Consider the following 14,040-nt stretch of genomic DNA (forward strand, 5'->3'; position numbering starts at 1 on the left):
TTATCAAAATCCAGAAAAGAGACGTTAAATTCTACAACCACCTAAAAGGAAGCGATTCCCAAACCTTCCATAACTTCTTGAGAATACTTGACACGCAGACGTCCCAAGTATGCCCCTGGAAATGCAAATGCGCTACGCTAAATGCTAAATGTACTCGTTACAACTCAATCTTTGATCAAAATTCACAAGCAGGGTATTGAATTAAAGCTACACTCGTTGTGAACCTAGCCAGCAAGTCAGATTTTTAAAATGCTTTTCGGCGAAAGCATCAGAAGCTATTATCTGATAGCATGCACCCCCCAAAATGCCAGCTCGACACGTAAACAACAGATTTTGCGATAGCCGGCGCTACCCAAAACGCAGAAATAAAATATAAAACATTCATTACCTTAGACGAGCTTCTTTCTTGGCACTCCTATATGCCCCATAAACATCACTATTGGGTCTTTTTTTCGTTTAAATCGGTCCATATATACCCAAAATAGCTTTGTATGGAAGTTGTGTCATTCAGAAAAAATCATCGTTTTTAAACGCTGCGTAATTTTTTAAAATTAAAAAAGTCGACGATAAACTTTCACAAAACACTTCGAAATCCTTTTGTAATCCAACTTTAGGTATTAGTAAACGTTTATAATCTATCAAAATGATTACAGGGCGATGTCTCTTCAATAGGTCTTCACTTCAAAAACAATGCCATCTGATATCTCCCTCAACTGCATCCGGGTGAAGACTGGGAAAATGGAGGTCAGATAGATGGATTTTCCAACAATTAATTCAATTGAAAATTAGGACAATGGCGCCATCGTGCGGAATTTGTATGAATTGCAGGCAGATTCCCATTAAATTCTGTTCTCTTTTAACAACTGGTGGAAGTGACTTATGGAAATTATTTTTTGCTTTCAGAGAGCAGTTTTTCTTGCGTTTTTCAATGAAACACACGATCTGTTATAGTCACAGCCGTGATTTAACCAGTTTTATAAACTTCAGAGTGTTTTCTATCCACACATACTAATCATATGCATATACTATATTCCTGGCATGAGTAGCAGGACGCTGAAAAGTTGCGCGATTTTTAACAGAATTTTCAAAAAAGGAGGGGGTAGAAGTAAGAGGATAACAAAGCCATCACCTACAGAGAGATGAACCTGGAGAAGAGTCCCCTAAGCAAGCTGGTCCTGGGGCTCTGTTCACAAACACAAACACACCCTACAGAGCCCCAGGACAACAGCACAATTAGACCCAACCAAATCATGAGAAAACAAAAAGATAATTACTTGACACATTGGAAAGAATTAACAAAAAAACAGAGCAAACTAGAATGCTATTTGGCCCTAAACAGAGAGTACACAGCGGCAGAATACCTGACCACTGTGACTGACCCAAAATTAAGGAAAGCTTTGACTATGTACAGACTCAGTGAGCATAGCCTTGCTATTGAGAAAGGCCGCCGTAGGCAGACATGGCTCTCAAGAGAAGACAGGCTATGTGCACACTGCCCACAAAATGAGGTGGAAACTGTGCTGCACTTCCTAACCTCCTGTCCAACGTATGACCATATTAGAGAGACATATTTCCCTCAGATTACACAGATCCACAAAGAATTCGAAAACAAACCCAATTTTGATGAACTCCCATATCTACTGGGTGAAATTCCACAGTGTGCCATCACAGCAGCAATATTTGTGACAGCAGCAATATTTGTGACCTGTTCCCACAAGAAAAGGGAAACCAGTGAAGAACAAACACCATTGTAAATACAACCCATATTTATGCTTATTTATTTTATCTTGTTTCCTTTAACCATTTGTACATGTCTTTATTGTTTTGAAATTTCTGTATGTGTAATGTTTACTGTTCATTTTTATTGTTTATTTAACTTTTGTATATTATCTACCTCACTTGCTTTGGCAATGTTAACACGTTTCCCATGCCAATAAAGCCCCTTGAATTGAATTGAAAGAGAGAGACAGATCGAGTGAGACAGGCAGACAGAGAGAGAGAGAGACACACAGAGATCGAGTGAGAGAGATTGACAGACAGAGAGAGAGAGAGACAGAGAGAGAATGAGAGAGACAGAGAGAGAATGCGAGAGACAGAGACAGAATGAGAGTCCCTTACCTTGTAGAGAGCGAAGGTGCGTACGCTGTAGGTAGCCAGCTCCACAGTATCCAACATGCTGACCTGTATCATACCATAGGTCTCTGTCCCTCTGACAGGCCAGTACTGGTCACACTTCACCTGGTAGAGGAGGAAGAACACAATCAGTCGGGTCCAGAGTTTGACCTCATGCTTCTCTAAATATCATACACTGGAGTTCGGGAGTCTTTCCTAGTCAGGTCATGTTGACCAGGGAAAACTCCTGGCCCAATGCACAACAATGTGGTACGCTGGAGAGACAGGGTATAAAGACATACGCAGTAACAGATAATATTGCCCAATATCTCTCCAAAGCCTCATGGAGCCTCAGCAGCTCCACTGTCCCTCAATGAAACAGGCGGAACATTCTATCCAGTTTTATTATCAACAAGCTAATAGCTGGTTGGACCATCAGCATCCGTCGTTTACATTCGCTTCGGAGACCATTTTGTGGAAAGTGTCTGCTACCCACTACCCAGAATGCTGTTCTGGGTTATGACATAAACGTAACGTGTTCCAAAATGGCACCCTATTCCCTATATATAGTGCACTACAACGACATAGGGTACAAGGTGCTGTCTGGGACGCATCCAACGTCACGTGTCTAATTCATCCAGTGACTGCAGCCTAGAGGGAGACAGCAGGAGTGACCACCTGGACACATCAGTCTGTGGGACAAATCTTCCCCTCTACCAAGCCTGACATTAGAGAGGTAAGGGCTAAATGCTAGGGGCCACAACTATATAACATGACAGATACACACAGACCAGAACCTGACACAACATCTATCCACACCTGTGTTATTTTCCTTTTCAATACCAGAGTGCCAGATACGCAGAGTTTGACGTTGGCTCCATTAGGCAGAGTTTGACGTTGGCTCCATTACGCAGAGTTTGACGTTGGCTCCATTAGGCAGAGTTTGACGTTGGCTCCATTACGCAGAGTTTGACGTTGGCTCCATTAGGCAGAGTTTGACGTTGGCTCCATTACGCCAGGCAAGTTGGCGTAAAACACATAACGGTCACCTTGTTGCTAGCTCGTAGCTCCTAGCTCGTAGCTCCTAGCTCCTAGCTCCTAGCTCGTAGCTCCTAGCTCGTAGCTCCTAGCTCCTAGCTCGTAGCTCCTAGCTCGTAGCTCCTAGCTCGTAGCTCCTAGCTCGTAGCTCCTAGCTCGTAGCTCCTAGCTCGTAGCTCCTAGCCAACACTGGAGTCTTTTGCAGATTCAACTTTTTACCTTTATTTAAGTAAGTCAGTTAAGAACAAATTCTTATTTACAATGACGGCCTACACCGGCCAAACCCGGGTCGATGCTGGGCCAATTGTGCTCCGCCCTATGGGACTTCCAATCACAGCCGGTTGTGATACAGCCACTCTATAATTCAGCAATGAGGAACGAGGAGGTGTGGTATGTGGCAGTAGAATCAGATTAAAAAACAGATAAAAATACACCTTATGAAACAGCGGGGACTGTGAAGAGACACACACACTCTACACACACATTCACATGGATTTTGTACTGTAGATATGTGATAGTAGAGTAGTCTGAGGGAACACACCGAATGTGTTGTGAAAAGTGTCATGTTATATTTTGAATTGTATATAACTGATGTTGGACCCCAGGAAGAGTAGCTGCTGCCTTGGCAGGAACTAATGGGGATCCATAATAAACCCCAGGAAGAGTAGCTGCTGGCTGCCTTGGCAGGAACTAATGGGGATCCATAATAAACCCCAGGAAGAGTAGCTGCTGCCTTGGCAGGAACTAATGGGGATCCATAATAAACCCCAGGAAGAGTAGCTGCTGCCTTGGCAGGAACTAATGGGGATCCATAATAAACCCCAGGAAGAGTAGCTGCTGCCTTGGCAGGAACTAATGGGGATCCATAATAAACCCCAGGAAGAGTAGCTGCTGCCTTGGCAGGAACTAATGGGGATCCATAATAAACCCCAGGAAGAGTAGCTGCTGCCTTGGCAGGAACTAATAGGGATCCATAATAAACCCCAGGAAGAGTAGCTGCTGCCTTGGCAGGAACTAATGGGGATCCATAATAAATATAAATACCAATAAACCAATAAGACCTGTTCTTACGCAATAAGCCCTAAGCCGTGGTATATTGGCCATATACCACAAACCACCGAGGTGCCTTATTGCTATTATAAACTCTTAACCAATGTAATTAGAGCAGTAAAAACAAGTGTTTCGTTATAATTGTAAATAAAGTCATAGTTGACATAGCACATTCACAATTTATACTGTATATCCTATTGTGTGAGGCGGCAGGTAGCTCAGTGAGTAAGAGCGCTGTGCCAGTAACCAAATCCCCGAGCTGACAAGGTAAAACATGTGCCGTTCTGCCCCTGAACAAGGCAGTTAACCCACTGTTCCCCTGAACAAGGCAGTTAACCCACTGTTCCCCTGAACAAGGCAGTTAACCCACTGTTCCCCTGAACAAGGCAGTTAACCCACTGTTCCCCTGAACAAGGCAGTTAACCCACTGTTCCCCTGAACGAGGCAGTTAACCCACTGTTCCCCTGAACAAGGCAGTTTAACCCACTGTTCCCCTGAACAAGGCAGTTAACCCACTGTTCCCCTGAACGAGGCAGTTAACCCACTGTTCCCCTGAACAAGGCAGTTAACCAACTGTTCCCCTGAACAAGGCAGTTAACCCACTGTTCCCCTGAACAAGGCAGTTAACCCACTGTTCCCCTGAACAAGGCAGTTAACCCACTGTTCCCCTGAACAAGGCAGTTAACCCACTGTTCCCCTGAACAAGGCAGTTAACCCACTGTTCCCCTGAACAAGGCAGTTAACCCACTGTTCCCCTGAACAAGGCAGTTAACCCACTGTTCCCCTGAACAAGGCAGTTAACCCACTGTTCCCCTGAACAAGGCAGTTAACCCACTGTTCCCCTGAACGAGGCAGTTAACCCACTGTTCCCCTGAACAAGGCAGTTAACCCACTGTTCCCCTGAACAAGGCAGTTAACCCACTGTTCCCCTGAACAAGGCAGTTAACCCACTGTTCCCCTGAACAAGGCAGTTAACCCACTGTTCCCTCGGGCGTCGATGACGTGGATGTTAATTATGGCAGCTCCCTGCACCTCTCTGATTCAGAGGGTGTTGGGTTTAAATTCAGAAGACACTTTTCAGTTGAATGCATATGACTAGGTATTCCCCCTTTCCCTATTGTGTCCTTATCAGTTAACTACTATACACTACTTCCTCATTACCTGTTCATTTGTCCTCATATTGATATAGATAAATGTACTGCAGTGTTGAGGCAGCTAGCACGTAAGCATTTCACTGCACCATTTATACCACCATTTATACCACCATTTATACCATTATACCACCATTTATACCACCATTTATACCACCATTTATACCACCATTTATACCATTATACCACCATTTATACCACCATTTATACCATTATACCACCATTTATACCACCATTTACACCATTATACCACCATTTATACATGCTGTCGACTGTGTACGTGACGAACAACATTTGATTTGAAGCTCGATCAAGAAAGAAACAAACAATTAAGCAATAAGACATGAGAACGCTGAGGTTGTTGTGCGAAGCAGAGGAAACAGCAGCGGGTGGGGCATTAAAAATCGGTTACCAAAAAACATAAATACTGTATATACACATGTATACATATATATATATATACAGTTGAAGTCGGAAGTTTACATTCACTTAGGTTGGAGTCATTAAAACTTGTTTTTCAACCACTCCACAGATTTCTTGTTAACAAACTATAGTTTTGGCAAGTCGGTTAGGATATCTACTTTGTGTATGACACAAGTCATTTTTCCAACAATTGTTTACAGACAGATTATTTCACTTATAATTCACTGTATCACAATTCCAGTGGGTCAGAAGTTTACATACAAGGTTGACTGTGCCTTTAATAAACAGCTTGGAAAATTCCAGAAAATGATGCCATGGCTTTAGAATCTTCTGATAGGCTAATTGACATCATTTGAGTCAATTGGAGGTGTACCTGTGGATGTATTTCAAGGCCTACCATCAAACTCACTGCCTCTTTGCTTGACATCATGGGAAAATCTAAATAAATCAGCCGAAACCTCAGAAAACAAATTGTAGACCTCCACGAATCTGGTTCATCATTGGGAGCAATTTCCAAACGCCTGAAGGCAAAGCCTGAAAGTACCACGTTCTTCTGTACAAACAATAAACACCATGGGAACGTATAAACACCATGGGACCACGCAGCCGTCATACTGCTCAGGAAGGAGACGCGTTCTGTCTCCTAGAGATGAACGTACTTTGGTGTGAAAAGTGCAAATCAATCCCAGAACAACAGCAAATGACCTTGTGAAGATGATGGTGGAAACAGGTACAAAAGTATCTATATCCACAGTAAAACGAGTCCTATATCGATATAACCTGAAAGGCCACTCAGCAAGGAAGAAGCCACTGCTCAAAAACCGCCATAAAAAAGCCAGACTACGGTATGCAACTGCACATGGGGACAAAGATCGTATTTTTTGGAGAAATGTCCTCTGGTCTGATGAAACAAAGAAGAACTAGAACTGTTTGGCCATAATGACCATCGTTATGTTTGGAGGAAAGGGGGAGGGGGGAGGCTTGCAAGCCGAAGAACACCATCCCAAATGTGAAGCACAGGAGTGGCAGCATCATGTTGTGGGGGTGCTTTGCTGCAGGAGGGACTGGTGCACTTCACAAAATAGATGGCATCATGAGGTAGGAAAATTATGTATATTTATATTGAAGCAACATCTCAAGACATCAGTTAAAGTTAAAGCTTGGTCGCAAATGGGTCTTCCAAATGGACAATGACCTCAAGCATACTTCAAAGTTGTGGCAAAATGGTATTGGAGTGGACATCACAATGCCCTGACCTCAATCACATAGAACATTTGTGGGCAGAACTGAAAAAGCGTGTGCGAGCAAGGAGGCCAACAAACCTGAATCAGTTACACCAGCTCTGTCAGGAGGAATGGGACAAAATTCACCCAACTTATTGTGGGAAGCTTGTGGAAGGCTATCCAAAATGTTTGGCCCAGGTTAAACAATTTAAAGGCAGTTACCAAATAATTATTGAGTGTATGTAAACTTCTGACCCACTGGGAATGTGATGAAAGAAATAAAAGCTGAAATAAATAATTCTCTCTACTATTATTCTGACATTTTACATTCTTAAAATAAAGTGGTGATCCTAACTGACCTAACAGGGAATGTTTACTAGGATTAAATGTCAGGAATTGTGAAAAACTGAGTTTAAATGTATTTGGCTAAGGTGTATGCAAACTTCTGACTTCAACTGTATTTATATATAAATAATGACTAGATTTCATTAAAAAATATATTTTAATTAGTAAATTTGTTTTGTTTTATCCCTTCACCAGACAGTATAGTCTGGACAATAGCCAGTCGTTATTTCTGAGATTCTGAAGTTGCTATCCAAACGGACTGGTAATCCATTCTACTGGCATGGTTGCTATCCAAACGGATTGGTAATCCATTCTACTGGCATGGTTGCTATCCAAACGGACACTGGTAATCCATTCTACTGGCATGGTTGCTATCCAAACGGCCTGGTAATCCATTTTACTGGCATGGTTGCTATCCAAACGGACTGGCAATCCGTTCTACTGGCATGGTTGCTATCCAAAAGGACTGGTAATCCATTCTACTGGCATGGTTGCTATCCAAACGGACTGGTCATCCATTCAACTGGCATGGTTGCTATCCAAATGGCCTGGTCATTCATTCTACTGGCATAGTTGCTATCCAAACAGACTGGTAATCCATTCTACTGGCATGGTTGCTATCCAAACGGACTGGTAATCCATCCTACTGGCATGGTTGCTATCCAAACGGCCTGGTAATCCATCCTACTGGCATGGGTGCTATCCAAACGGACTGGTAATCCATTCTACTGGCATGGTTGCTATCCAAACGGCCTGGTAATCCATCCTACTGGCATGGTTGCTATCCAAACGGACTGGTAATCCATTCTACTGGCATGGTTGCTATCCAAACGGCCTGGTAATCTATTCTACTGGCATGGTTGCTATCCAAACGGACTGGTAATCCATTCTACTGGCATGGTTGCTATCCAAATGACCTGGTAATCCATTCTACTGCCATGGTTGCTATCCAAACGGCCTGGTAATCCATTCTACTGGCATGGTTGCTATCCAAACAGCCTGGTAATCCATTCTACTGGCATGGGTGCTATCCAAACGGACTGGTAATCCATTCTACTGGCATGGGTGCTATCCAAACGGACTGGTTGTCCGTTATAAGCTAAAACCTTTTTCAGGGGAGATTACGTTTATGAATTGCCTCGCTGCGTCGTGGGACGGTGGATACGCATTGATAATTAAAACTGTTAACAGATTACCCAGGGATTGTCGTGAATAATTCCCCGGCTATCAATTCAGGATCCAAACAACACATTTTTATAAATATTAGATAAACCCCAAGTCTGCTTTATACACCATGAAATAACAGATTTAGAGGACCAGAAACAACCTTGTCACGTACACGGACAGTCTGAAACAGTACACATTATCTTCAATGTGCCATTCAGATCCAATCTTCTTCAGAGCATAGCGAGAACACAGACAGACGGTGGCCGCGCCCCAAATGGTAACCTGCATTAGGTAGTGCACTAAAAATAGGGTTCCATTTGGGATGGGCAAAGGCAGAGCATGTTGTTGTCTCCAAACAGAAGGTCAAAGTCAATGGAAAGCCTGTTGAAAATGCCGACTTGTTAAAAGGCTACTAGGATACACTCGGTCATCGATTTGGGATACATGAAGAGGGAGGGAAAGAGGAAGGAGGAAGAGAGAGAGGAAGGGAGGAGGAAGGAGGTAACAACAGTACTGCTATCTTAACCAGACAGAAACTGTGTAGACAACAGGAGAGCTGACATTTGGATGCAGTACCAGATTGAAGAGGCCAATCTTTTCTACGAAAATACTCTCTCCTGTAAACAGACATTTCCCTGTCTCTCAGTCCAGACAGAGATCATTGTGTCTCTCAGTTCAGACAGAGATCATTGTGTCTCTCAGTTCAGACAGAGATCATTGTGTCTCTCAGTCCAGACAGAGATCATTGTGTCTCTCAGTCCAGACAGAGATCATTGTGTCTCTCAGTCCAGACAGAAATCATTGTGTTTCTCATTTCAGACAGAGATCCATGTGTCTCTCAGTTCAGACAGAGATCATTGTGTCTCTCAGTTCAGACAGAGATCATTGTGTCTCTCAGTTCAGACAGAGATCATTGTGTCTCTCAGTTCAGACAGAGATCATTGTGTCTCTCAGTTCAGACAGAGATCATTGTGTCTCTCAGTTCAGACAGAGATCATTGTGTCTCTCAGTTCAGACAGAGATCATTGTGTCTCTCAGTTCAGACAGAGATCATTGTGTCTCTCAGTTCAGACAGAGATCATTGTGTCTCTCAGTCCAGACAGAGATCATTGTGTCTCTCAGTTCAGACAGAGATCATTGTGTCTCTCAGTCCAGAGGATGTAAACAACAAGCCAGACACCTCTATCCTCCATCTCTGTTCCCACACTGCCACAAACAGACCCCCTCAGAGACACACGTCACCACACCCCCCTAGTGTTTGAGTGACTGAAGCATCCTCTGTCAGACTCTGAGTCACACGGATGCTGTTCTATCTGTCTGTTTTACATGTCCTCTATTATCTTTGTCTGTTTTACATGTCCTCTATTATCTCTGTCTGTTTTACACGTCTTCTGTTCTCTATTATCTCTGTCTGTTTTACATGTCCTCTATTATCTCTGTCTCTCCTATCTTCTATCTGACCTTCACCTCTATAGCCTCATTATCTATCTGTCTGTTTTACATGTCCTCTATTATCTCTGTCTCTCCCATCTGACCTTCACCTCTACAGCCTCATTATCTATCTGTCTGTTTTACATGTCCTCTGTTATCTCTGTCTGTTTTACATGTCCTCTATTATCTCTGTCTCTCCTATCTTCTACCAGACATTCACCTCTACAGCCTCATTATCTGTCTCTGTCTGTTTTACATGTCCTCTGTTATCTCTGTCTGTTTTACATGTCCTCTATTATCTCTGTCTCTCCTATCTTCTACCTGACATTCACCTCTACAGCCTCATTATCTGTCTCTGTCTGTTTTACATGTCCTCTATTATCTCTGTCTGTTTTACATGTCTTCTATTATCTCAGTCTGGAAGCATCTCTCTACTGCACAGGCACAGAGCCGGAGTAACGTTCTTTCTACGGCATCACAGCTGATGCAGGGCCGATGTCAGGACTGTGTCTGAGACAGGGTAGGGTATCTCTGTCACAGCTGATGCAGGGTGGATGTCAGGACTGTGTCTGAGACAGGGTAGGGTATCTCTGTCACAGCTGATGCAGGGTGGATGTCAGGACTGTGTCTGAGACAGGGTAGGGTATCTCTGTCACAGCTGATGCAGGCCAGCAGGGTGGATGTCAGGACTGTGTCTGAGACAGGGTCGGGTATCTCTGTCACAGCTGATGCAGGGTGGATGTCAGGACTGTGTCTGAGACAGGGTAGGGTATCTCTGTCACAGCTGATGCAGGCCAGCAGGGTGGATGTCAGGACTGTGTCTGAGACAGGGTCGGGTATCTCTGTCACAGCTGATGCAGGCCAGCAGGGTGGTTGTCAGGACTGTGTCTGAGACAGGGTCGGGTATCTCTGTCACAGCTGATGCAGGCCAGCAGGGTGGATGTCAGGACTGTGTCTGAGACAGGGTCGGGTATCTCTGTCACAGCTGATGCAGGCCAGCAGGGTGGATGTCAGGACTGTGTCTGAGACAGGGTAGGGTATCTCTATCACAGCTGATGCAGGCCAGCAGGGTGGATGTCAGGACTGTGTCTGAGACACGGTCGGGTATCTCTGTCACAGCTGACTCATGGTAACAAGAAATAACATCAGATGGCCTTAGAACTCTGATCCTAGAAGAGCAGAAGGGACGTTGTTGACTACAGGACTTGTCATGTGATCTGGGCCAGGTCAAGGTCAGGGTATTATATAGGAAGTTCAAGGAGTCAGAAAGAGCCTGCTCTGTCAACATTATGTAAAGCATGACAGTATGAGGAGGGGGGGGGGGAAGACTGTTAGGACTGACAGCGGTCCAAAGGCCTGAGGAGTGACTCATAGATCAGGTCTTCAAAGTAAGACAACCAATGGACAACAACAATAACAAGACAGCCATATTGCTATATTGTTACAGTGGTACAGCAAGAGGGACATCTCCTGGAAGTGATGGTCGTACCCGTGAGACCTGCGGTATGTACTACAGTACACGTGGCCAGAGGCATTGTACTCACGCGTGACTTCTCCTCCAGTCGTGTCATCATGACGATAGTGTGAGCCCTCTGCTCCCACACCATCCTCCAGAAGTCACTGAGGGTCTCGGGAAGAGGGCCCTGCGTAGCGATGTAGGCATTCTGTTTCCTGTAGCCGTCTATGTAGTTGGCGTTGATGTAGTCACTACCAGGAACAGCTGAGAGAGAGAGAGGGCATGGAGAGAGAGGAGAGGGCATGGAGGGAGGGGAGAGGGCATGGAGGGATGGGAGAGGGCATGGAGGGAGGGGAGAGGGCATGGAGGGAAGGGAGAGGGCATGGAGGGAAGGGAGAGGGCATGGAGGGAAAAGAGAGGGTATGGAGGGAGGGGAGAGGGCACGGAGGGAAGGCAGAGGGCACGGAGGGAAGGGAGAGGGCATGGAGGGAAGGGAGAGGGCATGGAGGGAAGGGAGAGGGCATAGAGGGAAGGGAGAGGGAATGGTGGGAGGGGAGAGGGCATGGAGGGAAGGGAGAGGGCATGGTGGGAGGGGAGAGGGTATGGAGGGAGGGGAGAGGGCATGGGGAGAGGGCATTGAGGGAGGGGAGAGGGCATGGGGAGAGGGCATGGGGAGAGGGCATTGAGGGAGGGGAGAGGGTATGGAGGGAGGGGAGAGGGTATGGAGGGAGGGGAGAGAGCATGGAGGGAGGGGAGAGGGTATGGAGGGAGGGGAGAGGGTATGAGATACAGAATAATTGAGATACCGTATTTCCAGAGAAGTTATACCGCTGTCAGAGTCTGACAGTGAGTGAATGGTGTCTGAAAAGTCTATTGAGAGGTTATAAACTAGGCTGAGGAGCTACTCACCATCAACAGACGTCAGGACGACTCTGGAGTGATCATATGAGATGACATTAGCATAGCGGTTCTTTGGTTTGTTCACCTCCATGTTGGAATTCTCCCAGGTGAACTGCTGGGCAGGATCTATGGACTGATGGAGAGAGGAGAGAGGAGAGAGAGGAGAGAGAGGAGAGAGAGAGGAGAGGAGAGAGGAGAGAGAGAGAGAGGAGAGAGAGAGAGAGAGAGAGAGAGAGAGAGAGGAGAGAGAGGAGAGAGAAAGAGAGGAGAGAGAGAGGAGAGAGGAGAGGGAGGAGAGAGAGAGAGGAGAGAGAGAGGAGAGAGGAGAGAGAGGAGAGAGAGAGAGGAGAGAGAGGAGAGAGAGAGGAGAGAGAGAGAGAGGAGAGAGAGAGGAGAGAGAGAGAGAGAGGAGAGAGAGAGGAGAGAGAGAGAGAGGAGAGAGAGGAGAGAGAGAGGAGAGAGAGAAGAGAGAGAGAGGAGAGAGAGAGAGAGGAGAAAGAGAGGAGAGAGAGAGGAGAGAGAGAGAGAGGAGAGAGAGAGAGAACAGAGAGGAGAGAGAGGAAGGGAAAGAGGGAGGGAGGAAGAGAGAGCGTAAAGAAAGAAAGATTGAGATGACAGGGAGAGAGATGGAAATGGACAGAGAGAGAGAGAGAGAGAGATGGACAGAGAGAGAGAGATGGACAGAGAGAGAGAGGAGAGAGAGAGAGAGAGATGGACAGAGAGAGAGAGATGGACAGAGAGAGAGAGATGGACAGAGAGAGAGATGGACAGAGAGAGAGAGATGGACAGAGAGAGAGAGAGATGGACAGAGAGAGAGAGAGATGGACAGAGAGAGAGAGAGATGGACAGAGAGAGAGATGGACAGAGAGAGAGATAGATGGACAGAGAGAGAGATGGACAGAGAGAGAGAGATGGACAGAGAGAGAGAGATGGACAGAGAGAGAGCGAGATGGACAGAGAGAGAGAGATGGACAGAGAGAGAAAGAGAGAGATGGACAGAGAGAGAGATGGACAGAGAGAGAGGGAAAGAGACATTAAGTTCTCAGGCTATCACAGAGGGTAGGTTATACATCACCAGGTATTCCAAGATAAATAAAGGCAGTCAAGCTACAGGCTCCTCAGCCACTCCCCCGGGGCGGCCATATTGAGTTACTACCGTTGCTGACTTCTCAGCAAGTAAAAATACATTCATAATTAAAAAAACTCCTTTAACCTTCTCTCTCTCTCTCTCGCTGTCGCCCTCTTTCTCTGTCTCTATCTCTCTCCATCTACCCTTTCTTCCCACCCTCTATTGATGTCTGGGTGATACAGCGACAGCCTCCCGCCCCCCCCCCCCCCCCCCCCCCGCCACTCGATAATGTCACAACAGTCGCTCGTTGTTGTGCATTGATCCAACAGGCTCACACCGGCACCATGTCCATCAATCACCCAGCTGTTCACCTTCCCTCCGACCCCGGGTTAGGACTAACACACTGCTCTTTGTAACCTACTGCATCAGTCCATTAGTCTTACTATAGAGACCTGTCTATTACCTTCCCATAGTTGAATTACCAGTAAGGCCACTTCTGTTTAAGTGGCCCAGAGACATTACCACGAGGTCTAATCTGTTACTCTCAAATCAAATTGAAGGAGGGTCTTTCTAGGATGTGGTTGCAAAATATTAGCGTGAAAAAAAAAAAAAAAAGTGATACATATTTAATGTCAATCAGACGGAACAGGAGATTCTAATTTAGATTCTAATTGA

The 14,040-nt window shown here is 45.4% G+C and overlaps 1 protein-coding gene across 1 annotated transcript; it reads right to left on the reverse strand.

The window, feature by feature from the left end:
- Positions 1-2,118: 2,118 nt before the first annotated feature.
- LOC139400949 (receptor-type tyrosine-protein phosphatase F-like) lies at positions 2,119-12,425 on the reverse strand (the record flags this gene model as incomplete). The annotated part of the gene is made up of 3 exons (XM_071145483.1): positions 12,306-12,425; positions 11,485-11,660; positions 2,119-2,238 (listed from the first exon to the last, which is right to left on the reverse strand). Coding segments are annotated over exons 1-3 (378 nt in total), but the record flags the coding sequence as incomplete, so codon positions are not given.
- Positions 12,426-14,040: the final 1,615 nt, after the last annotated feature.

Source organism: Oncorhynchus clarkii, unplaced genomic scaffold (assembly GCF_045791955.1).
Source record: "Oncorhynchus clarkii lewisi isolate Uvic-CL-2024 unplaced genomic scaffold, UVic_Ocla_1.0 unplaced_contig_8698_pilon_pilon, whole genome shotgun sequence".
Classification (NCBI taxonomy): domain Eukaryota; kingdom Metazoa; phylum Chordata; class Actinopteri; order Salmoniformes; family Salmonidae; genus Oncorhynchus; species Oncorhynchus clarkii.